Raw genomic sequence first — 27218 nt, forward strand, 5'->3', positions numbered from 1 at the left:
AATGAGAAGGGTGTGCTTGGAAGGATGCACATAACTCTACAATGTTGGGTTGTATTGGAGAGAGTCTCAGTCTTAAAACTTCTTATGGTATATGGACGCTTGAGTCCCACTTGGCCAAAAAACAGGGAAAATGCAGCGCGGCAAATTCAAATAAAATGATATAAAAATCGAACTTTCATTAAATCACACATGTCAGAAACTCAATTAAAGCTACACTCGTTGTGAATCCAGCCAACATGTCCGATTTTTAAAAGGCTTTTCGGCGAAAGCATAAGAAGCTATTATCTGATGATAGCACAACAGTAAACAAAGAGGGTAGCATATTTCAAACCTGCAGGCGCTACACAAAATGCAGAAATAAAATATAAAACATGCCTTAACTTTGACGAGCTTCTTTTGTTGGCACTCCAATATCACAATTGGTCCTTTTGTTCGATTCATTCCGTCCATATATATCCAAAATGTCAATTTATTTGGCATGTTTGATCCAGAAGAAAACAGCTTCCAAATTGCGCAACGTCACTACAAAATATTTCAAAAGTTGCCTGTAAACTTTGCCAAAACATTTCAAACTACTTTTGTAATACAACTTTAGGTATTGTTAAACATTAATAATCGATCAAATTGAAGACGGGTCTATCTGTGTTCAATACAGGAAGACAACAAACCAAGCTACTTTTCAAGTCTTGCGCAATTCTCAAGAGTGTTACGCAGTTCCTAGATGGCCTACTTCTTCATTACACAAAGGAATAACCTCAACCAAATTCCAAAGACTGGTGACATCCAGTGGAAGCGGTAGGAACTGAAAACAAGTTCCTAAGAAATATCATTTCCCAATGAGAAATCACTGAACAGACAGAGACCTCAAAAAGAAAATTCTGAATGTTTCATCCTCAGGGTTTTGCCTGCCCCATAAGTTCTGTTATACTCAGACCTGATTCAAACAGTTTTAGAAACTTCAGGGTGTTTTCTATCCAAATCTAATAATATGCATATCTTATATTCTTGGCATGAGTAGCAGGAAGTTGAAGTTGGTTACGCTATTTATCCAAAAGTGAAAATGCTGTCCCCTATACCTTAAATAATTTCCCACACACAGTGGCCTGTACTTAGTTTTCATGCTACTGAGGGCCGAGAATCCACTCTCACATAGGTACGTCGTTGCAAAGGGCATCAGTGTCTTAACAGAGTGATATGCCAAGGCAGGTTACTCTGAGCGCAGCCCAATCCAGAAATCTGGCAGTGGCTTCTGATTAAATTCAAATTTCACAGAACCGCTTGTTGCAATTTCAATGAGGCCCTCTTGTTTTTTTATTTATATATTTTCTTCACTTTTATTTCACCTTAATTTAACCAGGTATGCCAGTTGAGAACACCTTTATTTAACCAGGTAGGCCAGTTCTCATTTACAACTGAGACCTGGCCAAGATAAAGCAAAGCAGTGCGACAAAAAACAACAACAAAGAGTTACACAAGGAATAAACAATAAATTGGGATGCAAAAGAGCAACAGGATAAATAGCAATATGAGGATGAGGTAGTAGGGTGGGCTATTTACAGATGAGCTGTGTACCGGTACAGTGATTGGTAAGCTTCTCTGACAGCTGATGCTTAAAGTTAGTGAGGGAGATATAAGACTCCAGCTTCAGTGGTTTTTGCAATTAGTTCCAGTCATTGGCAGCAGAGAACTGGAAGGAAAGGTGACCAAAGTAAGTGTTGGCTTTGGGGATGACCAGTGAGATATACCTGCTGGAGTGCGTGCTACGGGTGGGTGCTGCTATGGTGACCAGTGAGCTGAGATATGGCGGGGCTTTAAATACCTTAAGGGAACATTTCGACATTTTCTGTATGGTTAGTGAAAAAGTCCATATTGCAAATGTACCGTCCCTTACTAGACGTCCGAAAACATTTGATAAATTTGGGGACGGCGTCGGGCCGAGCGGCAGGGCCAGACCTACCGGGAAGTCATCAAATGAACTTTGTCGGACATTCGGTTTTCGTTTCATAAAATAATCAAATTTTGGTCATTTTTCCGCTATCCCGGAAAATCCCACAAGAGGGCATAAGCAATCATACTGCAATTTGACAAAACATCACGAATCACGACGGGCCTTATCTCGAAAACTGAAAATATTTCGAAGCCAAAACTTGGTGAGCATAGGTTTGGCATAATGGGCACTTGGCCCCGAACAAGATGGCGTCTAGGCCTCAACGGTTTTTGAGTTATGGCCATTTTTCTGGGATTAAAGGTCCAAAATGAAAATAGAGAAATTATTTTTTCACTTCACGTCAAAGTCAAAGAGCCTCCGGTGTCAATAACAAAAAAATTAGCCATTTATCTTTTGTCATTTAAGAGAAATCGTACAATGACCGATTTGTGATGTTCAAATATAGGTGTTTTCTTTTTCAACAGTTACAGATCCAGTTGCAGGGTGTTCATACGAATATTTTTAAAGTGTGCTGCGGAGCTCTGCAAGATTTCTGTGATTTTCTATGATTTTCTGAAATAACACACACTCACTAAACCCTCCGTAAATAACTCAGTTATAACTCAGCCATAAAGACGGCAGGGTAGCCTAGTGGTTAGAGCGTTGGACTAGTAACCGGAAGGTTGCGAGTTCAAACCCCCGAGCTGACAAGGTACATATCTGTCGTTCTGCCCCTGAACAGGCAGTTAACCCACTGTTCCCAGGCCGTCATTGAAAATAAGAATGTGTTCTTAACTGACTTTCCTGGTTAAATAAAGGTAAAATTAAAAATTAAAATAAAAAAACTCAGGATTCTGTAAAGGCATACCCCAATGAGGCTATGAGTTTATTTATAGCTTCCTGTGCCAACAGAAAGTGCCTTAAATGGTGTCATAGTGGCTTTATCCAAGGGTTAAAAAGGTCAGATCTTTTCAAAACTTCATATGTGTGATTAGGCAACCCTCCTGAACTGTAAAATCAGTCATTTCTCCCAACAGATGTCAAAGAAAAGCTCTAACACACACACAGCAAGGATGGAGTGACAAAGCGTGGTGTTCAAAGACACAGAGAGCAGGCAATGGCATAAACACAATCCCAAGGCCGTGCCGAGTTCAACGAGATATCCCGCTTGACCGTAGCTCGCTCGGTCTAAGCGCAGCGACCATGAGAAAAGTAGGCCCAATATGAAGCCTGTACCAGAATGTCATTTGATTTTGGGTGACAGCGGCGGAACCGTTAGGTTTAGAAGGACAATTCAAACACAGGACTGTTCCTAAGGTCCTCCCGATCTGTGCAAGCCTAACCTTGACCGTGTGGCATTAACCCTTCACAGTTAAAAGAAGGTGTTTACATCAAACAGTTTGCATTGACTTCTCTCCCCATAGGAATACATTGCCTTCACCTCTAAATTCAACCTGAAGCCTATGTGGGTTATGAAGGCCTTATGAACTTGTCTTCTAAAACAGTCCATCAGACCACTATGAGGTCTACCTGCGTCGATTCTAAGCTTCTTGGAGCAACCGGAAGTGGTTAAATTCACCCAAAAGGTATTTGGATGTAGATCACCAGCAAAGGTGAAAATGACTCTGCATTCAACCCTGTGTAAATCAGTCAGTTTTTATGGTAAAGACTTATAGCTTCCTGTGCCAACCGGAAGTGCCATAATTGGTGTCTCAGGGGCTGTTCGGAAGGGTTAAAAAAATCAGATCTGTCCAAAACTTCATATGTGTGATTAGGCAACCCCCATGAACTGTAAATCAGTCATTTTTCCCATAAAAATTCAAAGGAAAACTAAATCATACAGATACACAACTTGGATGGAGGGACGTATTGGGGTGCGTAGAGACTGACAGTGCTTCCAATAGTTAGCTTTGTTCGAGCTAAAAAAGAACCGTCAGACCTAGAGTTCCGAAACTTTAGAAACCTGTTCTAGACCTCAGGTCGATAGTGCGTGGTGAGTTAGGTGGCTCTAGAAGGTTCTCGGACCGAGAAACAGCCTCGTACATTTGCAATGACTTCCATTCATTTTGATCATTACTAAAATGGCGACATTTAGAAAAGTCTCAGAGACACAAGACTAGGTGCATTGAAACCGGCTCGGCCCATAGACACGGACCCCAACGTTTCTGTCCGATAGCTCATTCAAGGACCCCATAGCAAGGCATGGAAAAAAGTGGATTTTCAGCACCAATTAGGGTTTTACTCGGACACCAAATGACCTATCGAGCCGAAACTCGGGATTCGGGGTCACCTCACATAGGACTACACATAATGTCCGAACTGGACCCGCAGCTAGAACGTAACTATGTGTTTTACGTTTTTATTATGTTTTAAACTAAAGGCGCTGTGAATTATGGGCCTGCTCTGACATATGTGATAGTTGGCTTCTAAATGAGTTGGAAAAAGTGGGTTTGGTGTCAATTGGTATCAGTTTGGTGTCAGATTGACATCTAATTGACTGATGGACACTGACTTGCTAGTTGACTTTTGTTAATTTGCAATATGTTTAAGCGGAGAGGGACCATCACCAAAATGGCATTCTGAAATCAACACAAAAAATGGCATCACCATAGTGTCCAGACTGTGCCGAGTCCAACGAGGCGCCACGCTTGACCGTAGCTCGCTCGGTCTGAGCGCAGCGACCATGAGAAAAATAGGCCCAAAATGAAGCCTGCACCACAATGTCATTTGATTTTGGGTGACAGCGGCGGAACCTTTAGGTTTAGAAGGACAATTCAAACACAGGACTGTTCCTAAGATCCTCCCGATCTGTGCAAGCCTAACCTTGACCGTGTGGCATTAACCCTTCACAGTCAAAAGAAGGTGTTTAAATAAAAACAGTTTCCATTGACTTCTCTCCCCATAGGAATACATTGCCTGCTCCCCTAAATTCAACCTGGAGCCTATATGGGTTATGAATGCCTTATGAATCTGTCTTTGGTGCCAGTCCATCAGGCCACTATAAGGTCTACCTGTATCGATTCTAAGCTTCCTGGACCAACCGGAAGTGGTTAAAATCGCCCTAAAAATGTATACCCATAACCTGCCTGCAGTTTGATAGACATAGTGCATTCAACCCTGTGTAAATCAGTCAGTTTTTATGGTAAAGACTTAAAACTCAGGATTCTGTAATAGAATACCCCAATGAGGATATGTGTTGAGTTATACCTTCCTGTGCCAACCGGAAGTGCCATAATTGGTGTCTCATGGGCTGTTTCGAGGGGTTAAAAAAATCCGATCTTTCCAAAACTTCATATATGTGATTAGGCAACCCCCATGAACTGTAAATCAGTCATTTTTCCCATAAAATTTCAAAGGAAAACTAAATCACACACACACACAGCTTGGAAGTAGGGACCCATTGGGGTGCGTAGACACAAACACTCCCTGCATTAGTTAACCTTGTTGGAACTTTTAAAGAACCGTCAGACCTAGAGTTCCGAAACTTTAGAATCCTGTTCTAGACCTCAGGTTGATAGTGCGTGGTGAGTTACGGCGCTCTAGAAGGTTCTCGGACCGAGAAACAGCCTCGTACATTTGCAATGACTTCAATTCATTTTGACCATTACGAAAATGGCGACATTTAGAAATGTCCCAGAGTCACAAGACTAGGTGCATTGTGACCGTCTCGGCCCATAGAGACAGAACCCAACGTTTCTGTCCGATAGCTCATTCAAGGACCCCGTAGCAAGTCATGGAAAAAAGTGGATTTTCAGCACCAATTAGGGTTTTGCTCGGACACCAAATGACCTATCGAACCGAAACTTGGGATTCGGGGTCGGCTCAGCTAGGCCTACACATAACACAAGAAATGGACACGTAGCTAGAACGTAACTACGTGTTTTATGTTTTTTTTATGGTTTGAACCGAAGGCGTTGTGAATTTTGGGCCAGCTCTGAAGTATGTGATACTTGGCTCCTAAACGAGTTGGGAAAAGTGGGTTTGGTGTCAGTTTGTATCAGTTTGGTGTCAGAATGATATCAAATTGACTGATGGACGGTGACTTGCTGGTGACTCTTGTCCATTTGCAATATGTTTAAACCGTGAGGTACCATCACCAAAAGTGACATTCAGAAATCAACCCTAACGAGCGATGGAGAGGTACCAGAATCACTGCCCAGCCATCCCGAGTTCATCGGGCCAGTCAATTTGGCATTCCTGCATGATTTTTATAGCATGACAAATTCGTGATGGTGAATGCCCAGTTAACCATATTGCAAATGCACAGTGACTTTGCAAGAGTGAGAAAACATCAACAAATGGACATTCTGAAATCAACCCTAACGAGCGATGGAGAGGTACCAGAATCACTGCCCAGCCATCCCGAGTTCATCGGGCCAGTCAATTTTGCATTCCTGCACGATTTTCAGTGACTTTGCAAAAGTGAGAAAATATTTGCAATATGTTTTAACAGTGAGGTACCATCACCAAAAGTGACATTCTGAAATCAACCCTAACGAGCGATGGAGAGGTACCAGAATCACTGCCCAGCCATCCCGAGTTCATCGGGCCAGTCAATTTGGCATTCCTGCACGATTTTTATAGCATGACAAATTCGTGATGGTGAATGCCCAGTTAACCATATTGCAAATGCACAGTGACTTTGCAAGAGTGAGAAAACATCAACAAATGGACATTCTGAAATCAACCCTAACGAGCGTTGGAGAGGTACCAGAATCACTGCCCAGCCATCCCGAGTTCATCGGGCCAGTCAATTTGGCATTCCTGCACGATTTTCAGTGACTTTGCAAAAGTGAGAAAACATTTGCAATATGTTTTAACAGTGAGGTACCATCACCAAAAGTGACATTCTGAAATCAACCCAAACGAGCGATGGAGAGGTACCAGAATCACTGCCCAGCCATCCCGAGTTCATCGGGCCAGTCAATTTGGCATTCCTGCACGATTTTTATGGCATGACAAATTTGTGATGGTGAATGCCCAGTTAACCATATTGCAAATGCACAGTGACTTTGCAAGAGTGAGAAAACATCAACAAATGGACATTCTGAAATCAACCCTAACGAGCGATGGAGAGGTACCAGAATCACTGCCCAGCCATCCCGAGTTCATCGGGACAGTCAATTTTGAATTCCTGCACGATTTTCAGTGACTTTGCAAAAGTGAGAAAACATTTGCAATATGTTTTAACAGTGAGGTACCATCACCAAAAGTGACATTCTGAAATCAACCCAAACGAGCGATGGAGAGGTACCAGAATCACTGCCCAGCCATTCCGAGTTCATCGGGCCAGTCAATTTGGCATTCCTGCACAATTTTTATAGCATGACAAATTCGTGATGGTGAATGCCCAGTTAACCATATTGCAAATGCACAGTGACTTTGCAAAAGTGAGAAAAAATAAACAAATGGACATGATGAAATCAACACCACAAGTGATTGAAAGGAACAACAATCACTGCCCGGCCATCCCGAGTTCATCAGGCCAGTCAATTTTGCATTTCTGCAGGATTTTTGAGCATGTCAAATTTCTTTTGGCCCCCACAAAACATATGCCTTATGCACAAGTAAAAAATACATAAAAAATTATGATAATAAAATATGACTCAAGTATGTTGATACAGTTCTTATACGTGTGTAATTGACACAAAATTCTAAAGAATTTCGAAAAACGGTCCAGAAAGCACTTTTTTAGGGGTGTGTGAAGTTTTTTATGAAATTTTGCAATTTTTGACTTTTGACTTCTGACTTCCCATGAAATCATATTGCAAATGGAGAAAACATATAATATATATATATATATATATATATATATAAAATTGGTCAAAAGTATATTCATACAGTTCTTACACATGTGTAATTGACAAAAAAAGTGAAAGAATTTCGAAAAACGGTCCAGAGAGCACTTTTTTAATGGGTGATAAGTTTTTGACAAAAAATTCATTTTTTTAAAATGTGGCTTTTGGATGTTGACTTGGGGTCCATTTCCTATATGAAAAACCAAGGTGGAGCGCACACACCACCTGTTGGATTTTTGAAGTGTTACAACTGGCAATTGCCATATGGCATTTGCAAAACATTTTGCATGAATCAACGCCGATTTGGGTGGTATTGTCCATCGTGTACATGGTTTGTACTATGCCAATGGTTTCCCATTCATTTTTGTCCATTTCAGGGGGGAATTCCCTTACCTAGCAAAGACTTATAGATGACCTGGAGCCACTGGGTCAGGCAACGAATATTTAGTGAGGGCCAACCAACGAGAGCATACAGGTCGCAGGGGTGGGAAGTATATGGGCTTTGGTGACAAAGAATTTCAGCAATATATAACAGAATGTCCAATTCGTGATGGTAAATGCCCATTGTAATGTATTGCTAATAGACCAATACACATAATACACATAATACACATAATACATTGCCAGTCTTAAGATGTTATACTGCAGTTGGACAGTGTCCATTGCCAATATATTGCAATTGGACAGTGTCCATTACACATGTGCTCTATTGTCAGTGAACATGCTCTTCTGCAAGTTGACAGTGTCCATTGCATATCCAGAAGGACTTACGAAATGAACGTGCTGAATCAACACCAACGAGAAATTCGGACTTCCTATGACTTTCTATGATCAAACATAACAAATAGACCTTCTAGGTTGATTCAGGGCTTTACATAGTGATATATATATAATTTGGTTAGTGTATAGGTATACCATCTCACCTTCCTCTGTCCGTCCTCCCCTGGGCCACTGTCCTCCAGCATTATCTTTAAGTACTCTTCTTTAGACAGCTTCTCCAGGGCCTTGGCCTCGCTCTCCCTATCTGCTGCCTGGTGACACGCTGCCTCCTGGAGGTACAACTGCCTGCAAGAGACACACAGGACAGGAAGTCTGGTCAGAGACCAGCCAGGAGAACCCTGTCTAAGGGACAGGAAGGAGTGGGAGAGGGGATGAGGGAGTGGAGGATGGCCTTTAGACAACCCAGCTTTAGTCAAAGAGAGAAAAGATCAGAGGAGTAGCCAGCTGTTTATACACAACTGTTGGTCAGTACCAATCAGGGCCTTCAGGGGCAGCAACAGGCAACATCTTAGCATGGTAATGCCACCAGGTTCTTTTCTGAATCATGCTGAAGATATTTGTCAGTGGGAGGAGAGGTGTGGGATTAGGAAAGGGAGAAATGCATGCTGTGAAGGAAGAAGCCAAGTCAGGGGGCAACTGGGAGTAGGGAGGGACAAAAAGGTTTTATGACACAGAGACAAAGAGAAAGGGGGAATAATATTTTATTGTGGTTACAGTACAACAGAGTGGTACATAAACACAGAAACATGCAGGCAGCAGGAGCAGACAGAGAGGTCAAACCACAGAGAGGTCAGACCACAGGGTTGGAGTCAGAACACAGGGTTGGAGTCAGACCACAGGGTTGGATTCAGACCACAGGGTTGGAGTCAGACCACAGGGTTGGAGTCAGACCACAGAGTTGGAATCAGACCACAGGGTTGGAGTCAGACCACAGGGTTGGAGTCAGACCACAGGGTCGTTGTCAGAACACAGGGTTGGATTCAGACCACAGGGTTGGGGTCAGACCACAGGGTTAGATTCAGACCACAGGGTTGGAGTCAGACCACAGGTTTGGAGTCAGACCACAGGGTTGGATTCAGACCACAGGGTTGGAGTCAGACCACAGAGTTGGAATCAGACCACAGGGTTGGAGTCAGACCACAGGGTTGGAGTCAGACCACAGGGTCGTTGTCAGAACACAGGGTTGGTTTCAGACCACAGGGTTGGGGTCAGACCACAGGGTTAGATTCAGACCACAGGGTTGGAGTCAGACCACAGGTTTGGAGTCAGACCACAGGGTTGGATTCAGACCACAGGGTTGGAGTCAGACCACAGAGTTGGAGTCCGATCACAGGGTTGGAGTCAGACCAGAGAGGTCAGACCGCAGGGTTGGAGTCAGACCACAGGGTCGTTGTCAGAACACAGGGTTGGATTCAGACCACAGGGTTGGGGTCAGACCACAGGGTTAGATTCAGACCACAGGGTTGGAGTCAGACCACAGGTTTGGAGTCAGACCACAGGGTTGGATTCAGACCACAGGGTTGGAGTCAGACCACAGAGTTGGAATCAGACCACAGGGTTGGAGTCAGACCACAGGGTTGGAGTCAGACCACAGGGTCGTTGTCAGAACACAGGGTTGGTTTCAGACCACAGGGTTGGGGTCAGACCACAGGGTTAGATTCAGACCACAGGGTTGGAGTCAGAACACAGGTTTGGAGTCAGACCACAGGGTTGGATTCAGACCACAGGGTTGGAGTCAGACCACAGAGTTGGAGTCCGATCACAGGGTTGGAGTCAGACCAGAGAGGTCAGACCGCAGGGTTGGAGTCAGACCACAGGGATGGAGTCAGACCACAAGGTTGGAGTCAGACCACAGAGTTGGAGTCAGAACACAGGGTTGGAGTCAGACCACAATGTTGGAGTCAGACCACAGAGTTGGAGTCAGACCACAACGTTGGAGTCAGACCACAGAGTTGGAGTCAGAACACAGGGTTGGAGTCAGACACAAATGTTGGAGTCAGACCACAGGGTTGGAGTCAGACCACAGAGTTGGAGTCAGACCACAGGGTTGGAGTCAGACCACAGGGTTGGAGTCAGACCACAGGGTTGGAGTCAGACCACAACGTTGGAGTCAGACCACAACATTGGAGTCAGACCACAGAGTTGTAGTCAGACCACAGGGTTGGAGTCAGACCACAGAGTTGGAGTCAGACCACAGGGTTGGAGTCAGACCACAGGATTGGAGTCAGACCACAGGGTTGGAGTCAGACCAGAGGGTTGGAGTCAGACCACAGGGTTGGAGTCAGACCACAGGGTTGGATTCAGACCACAATGTTGGAGTCAGACCACAGGGTTGGATTCAGAGCACAGGGTTGGAGTCAGACCACAGGGTTGGAGTCAGACCACAGGGTTGGAGTCAGACCACAGGGTTAGAGTCAGACCACAGGGTTGGAGTCAGACCACAGGGTTGGAGTCAGACCACAGGGTTGGATTCAGACCACAGGGTTGGAGTCAGAACACAGGGTTGGAGTCAGACCACAACGTTGGAGTCAGACCACAACGTTGGAGTCAGACCACAGGGTTGGAGTCAGACCACAGAGAGGTCAGACCACAGGGTTGGAGTCAGACCACAGAGTTGGAGTCAGACCACAGGGTTGGAGTCAGACCACAACGTTGGAGTCAGACCACAGAGAGGTCAGACCACAGGGTAGGAGTCAGACCAAAGGGTTGGAGTCAGACCACAGAGTTGGAGTCAGACCACAGAGAGGTCAGACCACAGGGTTGGAGTCAGACCACAGGGTTGGAGTCAGACCACAGGGTTGGAGTCAGACCACAGAGAGGTCAGACCACAGGGTTGGAGTCAGACCACAGGGTTGGAGTCAGACCACAGGGTTGGAGTCAGACCAGAGGGTTGGAGTCAGACCACAGGGTTGGAGTCAGACCACAGGGTTGGATTCAGACCACAATGTTGGAGTCAGACCACAGGGTTGGATTCAGAGCACAGGGTTGGAGTCAGACCACAGGGTTGGAGTCAGACCACAGGGTTGGAGTCAGACCACAGGGTTAGAGTCAGACCACAGGGTTGGAGTCAGACCACAGGGTTGGAGTCAGACCACAGGGTTGGATTCAGACCACAGGGTTGGAGTCAGAACACAGGGTTGGAGTCAGACCACAACGTTGGAGTCAGACCACAACGTTGGAGTCAGACCACAGGGTTGGAGTCAGACCACAGAGAGGTCAGACCACAGGGTTGGAGTCAGACCACAGAGTTGGAGTCAGACCACAGGGTTGGAGTCAGACCACAACGTTGGAGTCAGACCACAGAGAGGTCAGACCACAGGGTAGGAGTCAGACCAAAGGGTTGGAGTCAGACCACAGAGTTGGAGTCAGACCACAGAGAGGTCAGACCACAGGGTTGGAGTCAGACCACAGGGTTGGAGTCAGACCACAGGGTTGGAGTCAGACCACAGAGAGGTCAGACCACAGGGTTGGAGTCAGACCACAGGGTTGGAGTCAGACCACAGGGTTGGAGTCAGACCACATAGTTGGAGTCAGACCACAGGGTTGGAGTCAGACCACAGGGTTGGATTCAGACCAAAGGGTTGGAGTCAGACCACAGGGTTGGAGTCAGACCACAGGGTTGGAGTCAGAACACAGGGTTGGAGTCAGACCACAGAGAGGTCAGACCACAGGGATGGAGTCAGACCACAGGGTTGGAGTCAGACCACAGAGTTGGAGTCAGACCACAGAGAGGTCAGACCACAGGGTTGGAGTCAGACCACAGAGTTGGAGTCAGACCACAGAGAGGTCAGACCACACGGTTGGAGTCAGAGTACAGAGAGGTCAGACCACAGGGTTGGAGTCAGACCACAGGGTTGGAGTCAGACCACAACGTTGGAGTCAGAGCCACAACGTTGGAGTCAGACCACAGGGTTGGAGTCAGACCACAACATTGGAGTCAGACCACAGAGAGGTCAGACCACAGGGTTGGAGTCAGACCACAGAGTTGGAGTCAGACCACAGGGTTGGATTCAGACCACAGGGTTGGAGTCAGATCACAGGGTTGGAGTCAGACCACAGGGTTGGAGTCAGACCACAGGGTTGGAGTCAGACCACAGGGTTGGATTCAGACCACAGCGTTGGAGTCAGACCACAGGGTTGGATTCAGAGCACAGGGTTGGAGTCAGACCACAGGGTTGGAGTCAGACCACAGGGTTGGAGTCAGACCACAGGGTTAGAGTCAGACCACAGGGTTGGAGTCAGACCACAGGGTTGGAGTCAGACCACAGGGTTGGATTCAGACCACAGGGTTGGAGTCAGACCACAAGGTTGGAGTCAGAACACAGAGTTGGAGTCAGACCACAACATTGGAGTCAGACCACAACGTTGGAGTCAGACCACAGGGTTGGAGTCAAACCACAGAGGTCAGACCACAGGGTTGGAGTCAGACCACAGAGTTGGAGTCAGACCAGAGAGGTCAGACCACAGGGTTGGAGTCAGACCTCAGGGTTGGAGTCAGAACACAGGGTTGGAGTCAGACCACAACGTTGGAGTCAGACCACAACGTTGGAGTCAGACCAGAGGGTTGGAGTCAGACCACAGGGTTGGAGTCAGACCACAGGGTTGGATTCAGACCAGAGCGTTGGAGTCAGACCACAGGGTTGGATTCAGAGCACAGGGTTGGAGTCAGACCACAGGGTTGGAGTCAGACCACAGGGTTAGAGTCAGACCACAGGGTTGGAGTCAGACCACAGGGTTGGAGTCAGACCACAGGGTTGGAGTCAGACCACAGGGTTGGATTCAGACCACATGGTTGGAGTCAGACCACAAGGTTGGAGTCAGAACACAGGGTTGGAGTCAGACCACAACATTGGAGTCAGACCACAACGTTGGAGTCAGACCACAGGGTTGGAGTCAGACCACAGAGTTGGAGTCAGACCACAGAGAGGTCAGACCACAGGGTTGGAGTCAGACCACAGGGTTGGAGTCAGACCACAGGGTTGGAGTCAGACCACAGAGTTGTAGTCAGACCACAACGTTGTAGTCAGACCACAGAGTTGTAGTCAGACCACAGGGTTGGAGTCAGACCACAGGTTTGGAGTCAGACCACAGGGTTGGAGTCAGACCACATGGTTGGAGTCAGACCACAGGGTTGGAGTCAGACCACAGGGTTGGAGTCAGACCACAGGGTTGGATTCAGACCACATGGTTGGAGTCAGACCACAAGGTTGGAGTCAGAACACAGGGTTGGAGTCAGAACACAGAGTTGGAGTCAGACCACAACATTGGAGTCAGACCACAACGTTGGAGTCAGACCACAGGGTTGGAGTCAAACCACAGAGGTCAGACCACAGGGTTGGAGTCAGACCACAGAGTTGGAGTCAGACCAGAGAGGTCAGACCACAGGGTTGGAGTCAGACCTCAGGGTTGGAGTCAGAACACAGGGTTGGAGTCAGACCACAACGTTGGAGTCAGACCACAACGTTGGAGTCAGACCAGAGGGTTGGAGTCAGACCACAGGGTTGGAGTCAGACCACAGGGTTGGATTCAGACCAGAGCGTTGGAGTCAGACCACAGGGTTGGATTCAGAGCACAGGGTTGGAGTCAGACCACAGGGTTGGAGTCAGACCACAGGGTTAGAGTCAGACCACAGGGTTGGAGTCAGACCACAGGGTTGGAGTCAGACCACAGGGTTGGAGTCAGACCACAGGGTTGGATTCAGACCACATGGTTGGAGTCAGACCACAAGGTTGGAGTCAGAACACAGGGTTGGAGTCAGACCACAACATTGGAGTCAGACCACAACGTTGGAGTCAGACCACAGGGTTGGAGTCAGACCACAGAGTTGGAGTCAGACCACAGAGAGGTCAGACCACAGGGTTGGAGTCAGACCACAGGGTTGGAGTCAGACCACAGGGTTGGAGTCAGACCACAGAGTTGTAGTCAGACCACAACGTTGTAGTCAGACCACAGAGTTGTAGTCAGACCACAGGGTTGGAGTCAGACCACAGGTTTGGAGTCAGACCACAGGGTTGGAGTCAGACCACATGGTTGGAGTCAGACCACAGGGTTGGAGTCAGACCACAGGGTTGGAGTCAGACCACAGGTTTGGATTCAGACCACAGTGTTGGAGTCAGACCACAGGGTTGGATTCAGAGCACAGGGTTGGAGTCAGACCACAGGGTTGGAGTCAGACCACAGGGTTGGAGTCAGACCACAGGGTTAGAGTAAGACCACAGGGTTGGAGTCAGACCACAGGGTTGGAGTCAGACCACAGGGTTGGATTCAGACCACAGGGTTGGAGTCAGACCACAACGTTGGAGTCAGACCACAGAGTTGGAGTCTTACCACAGGGTTGGAGTCAGACCACAACGTTGGAGTCAGACCACAGAGTTGTAGTCAGACCACAACGTTGGAGTCAGACCACAGAGTTGTAGTCAGACCACAGGGTTGGAGTCAGACCACAGGTTTGGAGTCAGACCACAGGGTTGGAGTCAGACCACATGGTTGGAGTCAGACCACAGGGTTGGAGTCAGACCAGAGGGTTGGAGTCAGACCACAGGGTTGGAGTCAGACCACAGGGTTGGATTCAGACCACAGCATTGGAGTCAGACCACAGGGTTGGATTCAGAGCACAGGGTTGGAGTCAGACCACAGTGTTGGAGTCAGACCACAGGGTTGGAGTCAGACCACAGGGTTAGAGTCAGACCACAGGGTTGGAGTCAGACCAAAGGGTTGGAGTCAGACCATAGGGTTGGAGTCAGATCACAGGGTTGGATTCAGACCACAGGGTTGGAGTCAGACCACAAGGTTGGAGTCAGAACACAGGGTTGGAGTCAGACCACAACATTGGAGTCAGACCACAACGTTGGAGTCAGACCACAGGGTTGGAGTCAGACCACAGAGAGGTCAGACCACAGGGTTGGAGTCAGACCACAGGGTTGGAGTCAGACCACAACGTTGGAGTCAGACCACAGAGAGGTCAGACCACAGGGTAGAAGTCAGACCAAAGGGTTGGAGTCAGATCACAGAGTTGGAGTCAGACCACAGATAGGTCAGACCACAGGGTTGGAGTCAGACCACAGGGTTGGAGTCAGACCACAGGGTTGGAGTCAGACCACAGAGAGGTCAGACCACAGGGTTGGAGTCAGACCACAGGGTTGGAGTCAGACCACAGGGTTGGAGTCAGACCACAGGGTTGGAGTCAGACCACAGAGTTGGAGTCAGGTGATAGAGGAGGAGGAGAAAAGTTAGGAGGTGAAAGAGGACAGTGATAGCCCTGGCTGGTGTGTCACTGATGGGTTGACGGCATGTTAGAGGGGGAGTGAGGGGGAAGATTGAGCGGGAAGTTAGAGGGGGAATGAGGGGGAGTGAGGGGGAAGGTAGAGGGGGAAGGGAGAGGGGGAGTTAGGGGAAGGTAGAGGATTAGTGATGGGGAAGGTAGAGTGAGGGGGAAGAGAGAGTGGGAGTGATGGGGAAGGTAGAGGGGGAGTGAGGGGGAAGGGAGAAGGGTAATGAGGGGGAAGGTAGAGGGGGAGTTAGGGGGAAGGTAGAGGATTAGTGATGGGGAAGGTAGAGGGGGAGTGAGGGGGAAGGTAGAGGGGGAGTGAGGGGGAAGGGAGAAGGGTAATGAGGGGGAAGGTAGAAGGGGAGTTAGGGGGAAGGTAGAGGATTAGTGAGGTGGGAGGTAGAGATTAGGTCGTAGAGGGGGAAGGGAGAGTGAGGTAGTGAGGGGGAAGGGAGAGGGGGAGTGAGGGGGAGGGGAGAAGGGAAATGAGGGGGAAGGTAGAGGGGGAGTTAAGGGGAAGGTAGAGGATTAGTGAGGGGGAGCGAAGGGTGAGGGGGAGGGGAGAGTGAGGAGGAAGGTTTATGGAGAGTGAGGGGGTAGGTATAGGGGGAGTGAGGAGGAAGGTAGACGGGTAGTGAGGGGGAAGGTAGAGATGAGGTAGTGATGGGGAGCAAGGGAGAAGGTAGAGGGGTAGTGAGGGGGAAGGGAGAGTGAGGTCGAAAGTAGAGGGGAGTAAGGGGGAAGGTAGTGTGGGAATGAGGGGGTAGGTAGAAGGGTAATGAAGGGGTAGGTAGAAGGGTAATGAGAGGGAAGGTAGAGGGGTAGTGAGGGGGAAGGTAGAGTGGGGGTGTGGGGAAAGGGAGAGAAAGGGGGAATGGAGAGTGAGGGGAAGGTTTATGGAGAGTGAGGGGAAGGTAGAGGTGTAGTGAGGGGGAAGGGTGAGAGGAGTGAGGGGGAAGGTAAATGTGGAGTGAGGGGGAAGGTAGATGGGGAGTAAGGGGTAAGGTAGAGGGGAGGGGGAAGGTAGAAAGGAGTGAGGGGGAAGGTAGAGGGGGAGTGAGGGGAAGGTTTAAGGAGAGTGAGGGGAAGTTAGAGAGGAGTGAGGGGAAGGTAGATGGGGAGTGAGGGGGAAGGTAGAGGGGGATGACGGTGAAGGTAGAGAGGAGTGAGCGGGAAGGTAAAGGGGGAGTGAGGGGGAAGGTAGATGGGGAGTGAGGGGGAAGGTAGATGGGGAGTGAGGGGGTGGTACAGGGGGAGTGAGGGGGAAGGTAGAGGTGGAGTGAGGGGGAAGGGAGAGGGCGAGTGAGGGGGAAGGTTTATGGAGAGTCAGGGGAAGGTAGAGGGGGAGTGAGGGGGTAGGTAGAGGGGGAATGAGGGGGAAGTTAGCAGGGTAGTGAGGGGGAAGGTAGAGGGAGAATGGGGGAAGGTTCAGTGAGAGGGATGGGGTAGGTAGAGGGGGAGTGAGGGGGAAGGTAGAGGGGGAGTGAGGGGGATGGTAGAGGGGTAGTGAGGGGGAAGGTAAATGGGGAGTGAGGGGGAAGATAGAGGGGGAAGATATAGGGCGGAGTGAGGGGGAAGGTAGAGGGGGAGTAAGGGGGAAGGTTTAAGGAGAGTGAGGGGGAAGGTAGAGGGGGTCAGGGGGAAGGTAGAGAGGAGTGAGGTTGGAAGGTAGAGGGGGAGTGAAGGGGAAGGTATATGGGGAGTGAGGGGGAAGTTAGATGGGGAGTGAGGGGGAAGGTAGAGGGAGTGAGGGGGATGGTAGAGGGGTAGTGAGGGGGAAGGTAAATGGGGAGTGAGGGGGAAGATAGAGGGGGAAGATATAGGGCGGAGTGAGGGGGAAGGTAGAGGGGGAGTAAGGGGGAAGGTTTAAGGAGAGTGAGGGGGAAGGTAGAGGGGGGTCAGGGGGAAGGTAGAGAGGAGTGAGGTTGGAAGGTAGAGGGGGAGTGAAGGGGAAGGTATATGGGGAGTGAGGGGGAAGGTATATGGGGAGTGAGGGGGAAGATAGATGGGGAGTGAGGGGGAAGTTAGATGGGGAGTGAGGGGGAAGGTAGATGGGGAGTAAGGGGGAAGGTACAGGGGGAGTAAGGGGGAAGGTACATGGGGAGTGAGGGAGAAGGTAGAGGGGGAGTGAGGGGGAAGGTATAGTGGGAGTGAGGGGGAAGGTTTAGGGAGAGTGAGGGGTAAGGTAGATGGGGAGTAAGGGGGAAGGTACATTGGGAGTGAGGGGGAAGGTAGAGGGGGAGTGAGGGGAAGGTTTAGGGAGAGTGAGGGGAAGGGGAAGGTAGAGGGGAGTGAGGGGGAAGGTAGATGGGGAGTGAGGGGGAAGGTACAGGGGGAGTAAGGGGGAAGGTACATGGGGAGTGAGGGAGAAGGTAGAGGGGGAGTGAGGGGGAAAGTTTAGGGAGAGTGAGGGGGAAGGTAGATGGGGAGTAAGAGGGAAGGTACATGGGGAGTGAGGGGGAAGGTAGAGGGGGAGTGAGGGGGAAGGTTAGGGAGAGTGACGGGAAGGTAGAGGGGAGTGAGGGGGAAGGTAGATGGGGATTGAGGGGGAAGATAGATGGGGAGTCAGGGGGAAGGTAGAGGGGAGTGAGGGGGAAGGTAGAGGGGTAGTGAGGGGGAAGTTAGATGTTTAGTGAGGGGGAAGGTAGATGGGAAGTGAGAGGGAAGGTAGATGGGGAGTGAGGGGGACGGTAGATGGGGAGTGAGGGGGAAGGTAGAGGGGGAGTGAGGGGAAGGTAGAGAGGAGTGAGGGAGGTGGTACAGGGGGAGTGAGGGGGAAGGTACATGGGGAGTGAGGGGGAAGGTAGAGGGGGAGGGAGGGGGAAGGTTTAGGGAGAGTGAGGGGGAAGGTAGATGGGGAGTAAGGGGGAAGGTAGATGGGGAGTGAGGGGGAAGGTAGAGGGGGATTGAGGGGGAAGGTTTAGTGAGAGTGACGGGGAAGGTAGAGGGGAGTGAGGGGGAAGGTAGAGGGGGAGTGAGGGGGAAGGCTAGGGAGAGTGACGGGGAAGGTAGAGGGGAGTGAGGGGGAAGGTAGATGGGGAGTGAGGGGGAAGATAGATGGGGAGTGAGGGGGAAGGTAGAGGGGAGTGAGGGGGAAGGTAGAGGGGTAGTGAGGGGGAAGGTAGAGGTTTAGTGAGGGGGAAGGTAGATGGGAAGTGAGAGGGAAGGTAGATGGGGAGTGAGGGGGACGGTAGATGGGGAGTGAGGGGGAAGGTAGAGGGGGAGTGAGGGGGAAGGTAGAGAGGAGTGAGGGGGAAGGTAGAGGGGGAGTGAGGGAGGTGGTACAGGGGGAGTGAGGGGGAAGGTAGATGGGGAGTGAGGGGGAAGGTAGAGGGGAGTGAGGGGGAAGGTTTAGGGAGAGTGAGGGGGAAGGTAGATGGGGAGTAAGGGGGAAAGTAGATGGGGAGTGAGGGGGAAGGTAGAGGGGGATTTAGGGGGAAGGTTAAGGGAGAGTGACGGGGAAGGTAGAGGGGAGTGAGGGGGAAGGTAGAGAGGAGTGAGGGGGAAGGTAGAGGGGGAGTGAGGGAGGTGGTACAGGGGGAGTGAGGGGGAAGGTAGATGGGGAGTGAGGGGGAAGGTAGAGGGGGAGTGAGGGGGAAGGTTTAGGGAGAGTGAGGGGAAGGTAGATGGGGAGTAAGGGGGAAAGTAGATGGGGAGTGAGGGGGAAGGTAGAGGGGGATTTAGGGGGAAGGTTAAGGGAGAGTGACGGGGAAGGTAGAGGGGAGTGAGGGGAAGGTAGATGGGGAGTGAGGGGGTGGTACAGGGGGAGTGAGGGGGAAGGGGAGGTGTAGTGAGGGGGAATGTTTAGGAAGAGTGAGGGGGAAGGGGGAGTAAGGGGGAATGTTTAGGAAGAGTGAGGGGGAAGGGGGAGTAAGGGGGAATGTTTAGGAAGAGTGACACGTTATGTCACAACCACTGACGCATGTCAGGACTCTCAACTTCCTGCATCACGGCCCACATGGGAACCAGAGCACTGGGCACTTTGGTCTGGGGCAGAGAGAGGGCCACAGGAAGGGTGGAGGGGAGGGAGTGGGGGGCCCGGAGGGAGTGGGGCGCCCGGAGGGAGTAGGGGGCCCGGAGGATCGGTGGAAGGTGGATGGACTTAAATCTGACATGGAGATTGGAGTGGGCTGAAGGAGAGAGGAGAGGATCGGTTTGAAAGAGGATGGGTTTAAACCTGACATGGAGAGAGGAGGAAGGTGGATGAGCTGACACCTGACATGGAGAGAGGAGGAAGATGGATGAGTTTACACCTGACATGGAGAGAGGAGGAAGTGGATGAGTTTAAACCTGACATGGAGAGTGGAGGAAGTGGATGAGTTTAAACCTGACATGGAGAGAGGAGGAAGTGGATGGGTTTAAACCTGACATAGAGAGAGGAGGAAGTGGATGAGTTTACACCTGACATGGAGAGAGGAGGAAGTGGATGAGTTTAAACCTGACATGGAGAGAGGAGGAAGTGGATGGGTTTAAACCTGACATGGAGAGTGGATGAAGTGGATGGGTTTAAACCTGACATAGAGAGAGGAGGAAAGAGGATGGGTTTAAACCTGACATGGAGAGTGGATGAAGTGGATGGGTTTAAACCTGACATGGAGAGAGGAGGAAGTGGATGGGTTTAAACCTGACATGGAGAGTGGAGGAAGTGGATGGGTTTAAACCTGACATGGAGAGAGGAGGAAGTGGATGAGTTTAAACCTGACATGGAGAGAGGAGGAAGTGGATGGGTTTAAACCTGACATGGAGAGAGGAGGAAGTGGATGAGTTTAAACCTGACATGGAGAGAGGAGGAAGTGGATGAGTTTAAACCTGACATGGAGAGAGGAGGAAGTGGATGGGTTTAAACCTGACATAGAGAGAGGAGGAAGTGGATGAGTTTAAACCTGACATGGAGAGAGGAGGAAGTGGATGGGTTTAAACCTGACATGGAGAGAGGAGGAAGTGGATGAGTTTAAACCTGACATGGAGAGAGGAGGAAGTGGATGAGTTTAAACCTGACATGGAAAGAGGAGGAAGTGGATGAGTTTAAACCTGACATGGAGAGAGGAGGAAGTGGATGAGTTTAAACCTGACATGGAGATTGGAGTTGAAGGAGACTGGGAGTGAGCAAGGCATTAAACCTGTGATGAGGGTAGATCGACTGGAAGACAGGAGTGGGGCTTTGGCAGTCACATACTGGGAGACGGTGTACAGGGGGTAGCTTGTACCTGGAGCGCTCAGACAGCGTTTTAAGGAGGAAAGCTAACAAGCCCTCTGCTCCTCTGGAACGATGCAGCATTAATAAAAGGAACAGCAGAAAGCAGAACAGAAACAGGTGTTGGTGTACGGTTGTAACTTAGTTAGCTGAATTCAGTACTACAAAAACACAACACTTAGAGAGGAAAAAGGAACACGTCATTGTGTTAGAGTTAGACATGTGGACAACATGAGGCCATATATGGTGGTTACAGACGAACAATATAAAACCCTGTGCGTCTCAAATAAGACCCTATTTCCTTCTTGGACCAGAGCCCATAGGGCATTAGGGATGCACACTATGTAAACAAACAGTTGGAGAAAGTAACTGCGTTTCCATATGAAGAAGACTGCAGAGCCGTGCTATCAACCACACAGCTCCAACTGGTGTATTTCACAGGGAAAATTACATTACAGAAGCTGGGGAATAGGGACATGGAGGAGGGGGGACCTCACGCTCGTACGCCCGGTCACACACACATATCAATGAACCTCTGTCTATTCTCATCTCTAACTTGAAACGACAGTGATGTACAGTAACTATACATCTACCTTCCCTTTTTCAGGAGCCTATAATGTGACAGGAATACTAGATGTGCTTTTGGAGTCAGACCCTGCTGGCTACATCAGACACTGCTAGCTACTGTAGACCCTGCTGGCTACATCAGACACTGCTGGCTACATCAGACCCTGCTGGCTACATCAGACACTGCTAGCTACTGTAGACCCTGCTGGCTACATCAGACACTGCTGGCTACATCAGACCCTGCTGGCTACATCTGACACTGCTGGCTACTGTAGACCCTGCTGGCTACTGTAGACCCTGCTGGCTACATCAGACCCTGCTAGCTACTGTAGACACTGCTGGCTACATCAGACACTGCTGGCTACATCAGAACCTGCTGGCTACTTTAGACCCTGCTGGCTACTGTAGACCCAGCTGGCTACATCAGACCCTGCTGGCAACTGTAGACCCTGCGGGCTACTTCAGACCCTGCTGGCTACTGTAGACCCAGCTGGCTACATCAGACCCTGCTGTCTACTGCAGATCCTGCTGGCTACTGTAGACCCTGCTGGCTACTGTAGACCCTGCTGGCTACTGTAGAGCCTGCTGGCTACTGTAGTCCCTGCTGGCTACTAAAGACCCTGCTGGCAACATCAGACTCTGCTGGCTACTTCAGACCCTGCTGGATACGGCAGACACTGCTGGCTACAACAGACCCTGCTGGCTACGGCAGACACTGCTGGCTACAACAGACCCTGCTGGCTACTGTAGACCCTGCTGGCTACTGTAGACCCTGCTGGCTACGTCAGACCCTGCTGGCTACATCAGACACTGCTGGCTACATCAGACCCTGCTGGCTACTGTAGACCCTGCTGGCTACTGTAGACCCTGCTGGCTACATCAGACCCTGCTAGCTACTGTAGACAATGCTTGCTACATCAGACACTGCTGGCTACATCAGAACCTGCTGGCTACTGCAGACAATGCTGGCTACTGTAGACCCTGCTGGCTACTGTAGACCCAGCTGGCTACATCAGACCCTGCTGTCTACTGCAGATCCTGCTGGCTACTGCAGACCCTGCTGGCTACTGTAGACCCTGCTGGCTACTGTAGAGCCTGCTGGCTACTGTAGTCCCTGCTGGCTACTGTAGAGCCTGCTGGCTACTGTAGACCCTGCTGGCTACTAAAGACCCTGCTGGCAACATCAGACCCTGCTGGCTGCATCAGACCCTGCTGGCTACTTCAGACACTGCTGGCTATATCAGACCCTGCTGGCTACTGTAGACCCTGCTGGCTACTGTAGACCCTGCTGGCTACGTCAGACACTGCTGGCTACATCAGACCCTTCTGGCTACTGTAGACCCTGCTGGCTACATCAGACCCTGCTAGCTATTGTAGACACTGCTGGCTACATCAGACACTGCTGGCTACATCAGAACCTGCTGGCTACTGCAGACAATGCTGGCTACTGTAGACCCAGCTGGCTACATAAGACCCTGCTGGCAAATGTAGACCCTGCTGGCTACTGCAGACCCTGCTGGCTACTTCAGACCCTGCTGGCTACGGTAGACACAGCTGGCTACATCAGACCCTGCTGGCTACTGTAGACCCAGCTGGCTACATCAAACCCTGCTGGCTACTGTAGACCCAGCTGGCTACATCAGACCCTGCTGGCTACTGTAGACCCTGCTGGCTACATCAGACCCTGCTGGCTACTGTAGACCCAGCTGGCTACATAAGACCCTGCTGGCTACTGTAGACCCTGCTGGCTACATCAGACCCTGCTGGCTACTGTAGACCCTGCTAGCTACTGTAGACACTGCTGGCTACATCAGACCCTGCTGGCTACTGAAGACCCTGCTGGCTACATCAGACCCTGCAGGCTACTTCAGACCCTGCTGTTTACTGTAGACCCTGCTGGCTACATCAGAACCTGCTGGCTACTGTAGACCCTGATGGCTACATCAGACCCTGCTGGCTACATCGGGCCCTGCTGGCTACTTCAGACACTGCTGGCTACTGTAGACCCTGCTGGCTACTGTAGACCCTGCTGGCTACATCAGACCCTGCTGGCTACTGTAGACCCTGCTGGCTACATCAGACCCTGCTGTCTACTGCAGACCCTGCTGGCTACTGTAGACCCTGCACGCTACTGTAGAACCTGCTGGCTACTAAAGACCCTGCTGGCTATATCAGACCCTGCTGGCGACTATAGACCCTGCTGGCTACGTCAGACCCTGCTGGCTACATCAGACCCTGCTGGCTACATCAGACACTGCTGGCTACATCAGACCCTGCTGGCTACTGTAGACCCTGCTGGCTACTGTAGACCCTGCTGGCTACATCAGACCCTGCTAGCTACTGTAGACAATGCTTGCTACATCAGACACTGCTGGCTACATCAGAACCTGCTGGCTACTGCAGACAATGCTGGCTACTGTAGACCCTGCTGGCTACTGTAGACCCAGCTGGCTACATCAGACCCTGCTGTCTACTGCAGATCCTGCTGGCTACTGCAGACCCTGCTGGCTACTGTAGACCCTGCTGGCTACTGTAGAGCCTGCTGGCTACTGTAGACCCTGCTGGCTACTAAAGACCCTGCTGGCAACATCAGACCCTGCTGGCTGCATCAGACCCTGCTGGCTACTTCAGACACTGCTGGCTATATCAGACCCTGCTGGCTACTGTAGACCCTGCTGGCTACTGTAGACCCTGCTGGCTACGTCAGACACTGCTGGCTACATCAGACACTGCTGGCTACATCAGACCCTGCTGGCTACTGTAGACCCTGCTGGCTACATCAGACCCTGCTAGCTACTGTAGACACTGCTGGCTACATCAGACCCTGCTGGCTACATCAGAACCTGCTGGCTACTGCAGACAATGCTGGCTACTGTAGACCCAGCTGGCTACATAAGACCCTGCTGGCAAATGTAGACCCTGCTGGCTACTGCAGACCCTGCTGGCTACTTCAGACCCTGCTGGCTACGGTAGACACAGCTGGCTACATCAGACCCTGCTGGCTACTGTAGACCCAGCTGGCTACATCAAACCCTGCTGGCTACTGTAGACCCAGCTGGCTACATCAGACCCTGCTGGCTACTGTAGACCCTGCTGGCTACATCAGACCCTGCTGGCTACTGTAGACCCAGCTGGCTACATAAGACCCTGCTGGCTACTGTAGACCCTGCTGGCTACATCAGACCCTGCTGGCTACTGTAGACCCTGCTGGCTACTGTAGACCCTGCTGGCTACATCAGACCCTGCTGGCTACTGTAGACCCTGCTGGCTACTGAAGACCCTGCTGGCTACATCAGACCCTGCAGGCTACTTCAGACCCTGCTGTTTACTGTAGACCCTGCTGGCTACATCAGAACCTGCTGGCTACTGTAGACCCTGATGGCTACATCAGACCCTGCTGGCTACATCGGGCCCTGCTGGCTACTTCAGACACTGCTGGCTACTGTAGACCCTGCTGGCTACTGTAGACCCTGCTGGCTACATCAGACCCTGCTGGCTACTGTAGACCCTGCTGGCTACATCAGACCCTGCTGTCTACTGCAGACCCTGCTGGCTACTGTAGACCCTGCATGCTACTGTAGAACCTGCTGGCTACTAAAGACCCTGCTGGCTATATAAGACCCTGCTGGCTACTTCAGACCCTGCTGGCTACGGCAGACCCTGCTGGCTACATCAGACCCTGCTGGCTACTGTAGACACTGCTGGCTACATCAGACCCTGCTGGCTACTGTAGACCCTGCTGGCTACTGTAGACACTGCTGGCTATATCAGACCCTGCTGGCGACTGTAGACACTGCTGGCTACATCAGACCTGCTGGCTACTGTAGACCCTGCTGGCTACTGTAGACCCTGCTGGCGACTGTAGACCCTGCTGGCTACTGTAGGCCCTGCTGGCTACATCAGACCGTGATGGCTACATCAGGCCCTGCTGGCTACATCAGAACCTGCTGGCTACTGTAGACCCTGCTGGCTACTGTAGACCCAGCTGGCTACATCAAACCCTGCTGGCTACTGTAGACCCAGCTGGCTACATCAGACCCTGCTGGCTACTGTAGACCCTGCTGGCTACATCAGACCCTGCTGGCTACTGTAGACCCAGCTGGCTACATCAGACCCTGCTGGCAACTGTAGACCCTGCTGGCTACATCAGACCCTGCTGGCTACTGTAGACCCTGCTGGCTACTGTAGACCCTGCTGGCTACATCAGACCCTGCTGGCTACTGTAGACCCTGCTGGCTACTGAAGACCCTGCTGGCTACATCAGACCCTGCAGGCTACTTCAGACCCTGCTGTTTACTGTAGACCCTGCGGGCTACTTCAGACCCTGCTGGCTACGGTAGACCCAGCTGGCTACATCAGACCCTGCTGGCTACTGTAGACCCAGCTGGCTACATCAAACCCTGCTGGCTACTGTAGACCCCGCTGGCTACATCAGACCCTGCTGGCTACTGTAGACCCTGCTGGCTACTGAAGACCCTGCTGGCTACATCAGACCCTGCAGGCTACTTCAGACCCTGCTGTTTACTGTAGACCCTGCTGGCTACATCAGAACCTGCTGGCTACTGTAGACCCTGATGGCTACATCAGACCCTGCTGGCTACATCGGGCCCTGCTGGCTACTGTAGACCCTGCTGGCTACATCAGACCCTGCTGTCTACTGCAGACCCTGCTGGCTACTGTAGACCCTGCTGGCTACTGTAGAACCTGCTGGCTACTAAAGACCCTGCTGGCTATATCAGACCCTGCTGGCTACTTCAGACCCTGCTGGCTACGGCAGACCCTGCTGGCTACATCAGACCCTGCTGGCTACTGTAGACACTGCTGGCTACATCAGACCCTGCTGGCTACTGTAGACCCTGCTGGCTACTGTAGACACTGCTGGCTACATGAGACCCTGCTGGCGACTGTAGACCCTGCTGGCTACATCAGACCTGCTGGCTACTGTAGACCCTGCTGGCTACTGTAGACCCTGCTGGCGACTGTAGACCCTGCTGGCTACTGTAGACCCTGCTGGCTACATCAGACCGTGCTGGCTACATCAGGCCCTGCTGGCTACATCAGAACCTGCTGGCTACTGTAGACCCTGCTGGCTACTGTAGACCCTGCTGGCTACATCAGACCCTGCTGGCTACTGTAGACCCTGCTGGCTACATCAGACCCTGCTGGCTACATCAGACCCTGCTGGCTACTGAAGACCCTGCTGGCTACATCAGACCCTGCAGGCTACTTCAGACCCTGCTGTTTACTGTAGACCCTGCTGGCTACATCAGAACCTGCTGGCTACTGTAGACCCTGATGGCTACATCAGACCCTGCTGGCTACATCGGGCCCTGCTGGCTACTGTAGACCCTGCTGGCTACATCAGACCCTGCTGTCTACTGCAGACCCTGCTGGCTACTGTAGACCCTGCTGGCTACTGTAGAACCTGCTGGCTACTAAAGACCCTGCTGGCTATATCAGACCCTGCTGGCTACTTCAGACCCTGCTGGCTACGGCAGACCCTGCTGGCTACATCAGACCCTGCTGGCTACTGTAGACACTGCTGGCTACATCAGACCCTGCTGGCTACTGTAGACCCTGCTGGCTACTGTAGACACTGCTGGCTACATGAGACCCTGCTGGCGACTGTAGACCCTGCTGGCTACATCAGACCTGCTGGCTACTGTAGACCCTGCTGGCTACTGT

General features: G+C 50.9%; 1 protein-coding gene across 2 annotated transcripts in view; it reads right to left on the reverse strand.

Annotated features, from left to right (window-relative positions):
- Positions 1-27218, reverse strand: part of LOC135505296 (signal-induced proliferation-associated 1-like protein 2) — a 492209-nt gene that overhangs the window by 74112 nt on the left and 390879 nt on the right. For both annotated transcript variants that reach the window (XM_064924540.1, XM_064924538.1), the window contains one exon: positions 8649-8790. In XM_064924540.1, the coding sequence (XP_064780612.1) occupies positions 8649-8790 (142 nt within the window). The remainder of the gene's footprint in view (positions 1-8648; positions 8791-27218) is intronic.

The sequence above is a fragment of the Oncorhynchus masou genome, chromosome 18, assembly GCF_036934945.1.
Source record: "Oncorhynchus masou masou isolate Uvic2021 chromosome 18, UVic_Omas_1.1, whole genome shotgun sequence".
Taxonomy (NCBI): Eukaryota; Metazoa; Chordata; class Actinopteri; order Salmoniformes; family Salmonidae; genus Oncorhynchus; species Oncorhynchus masou.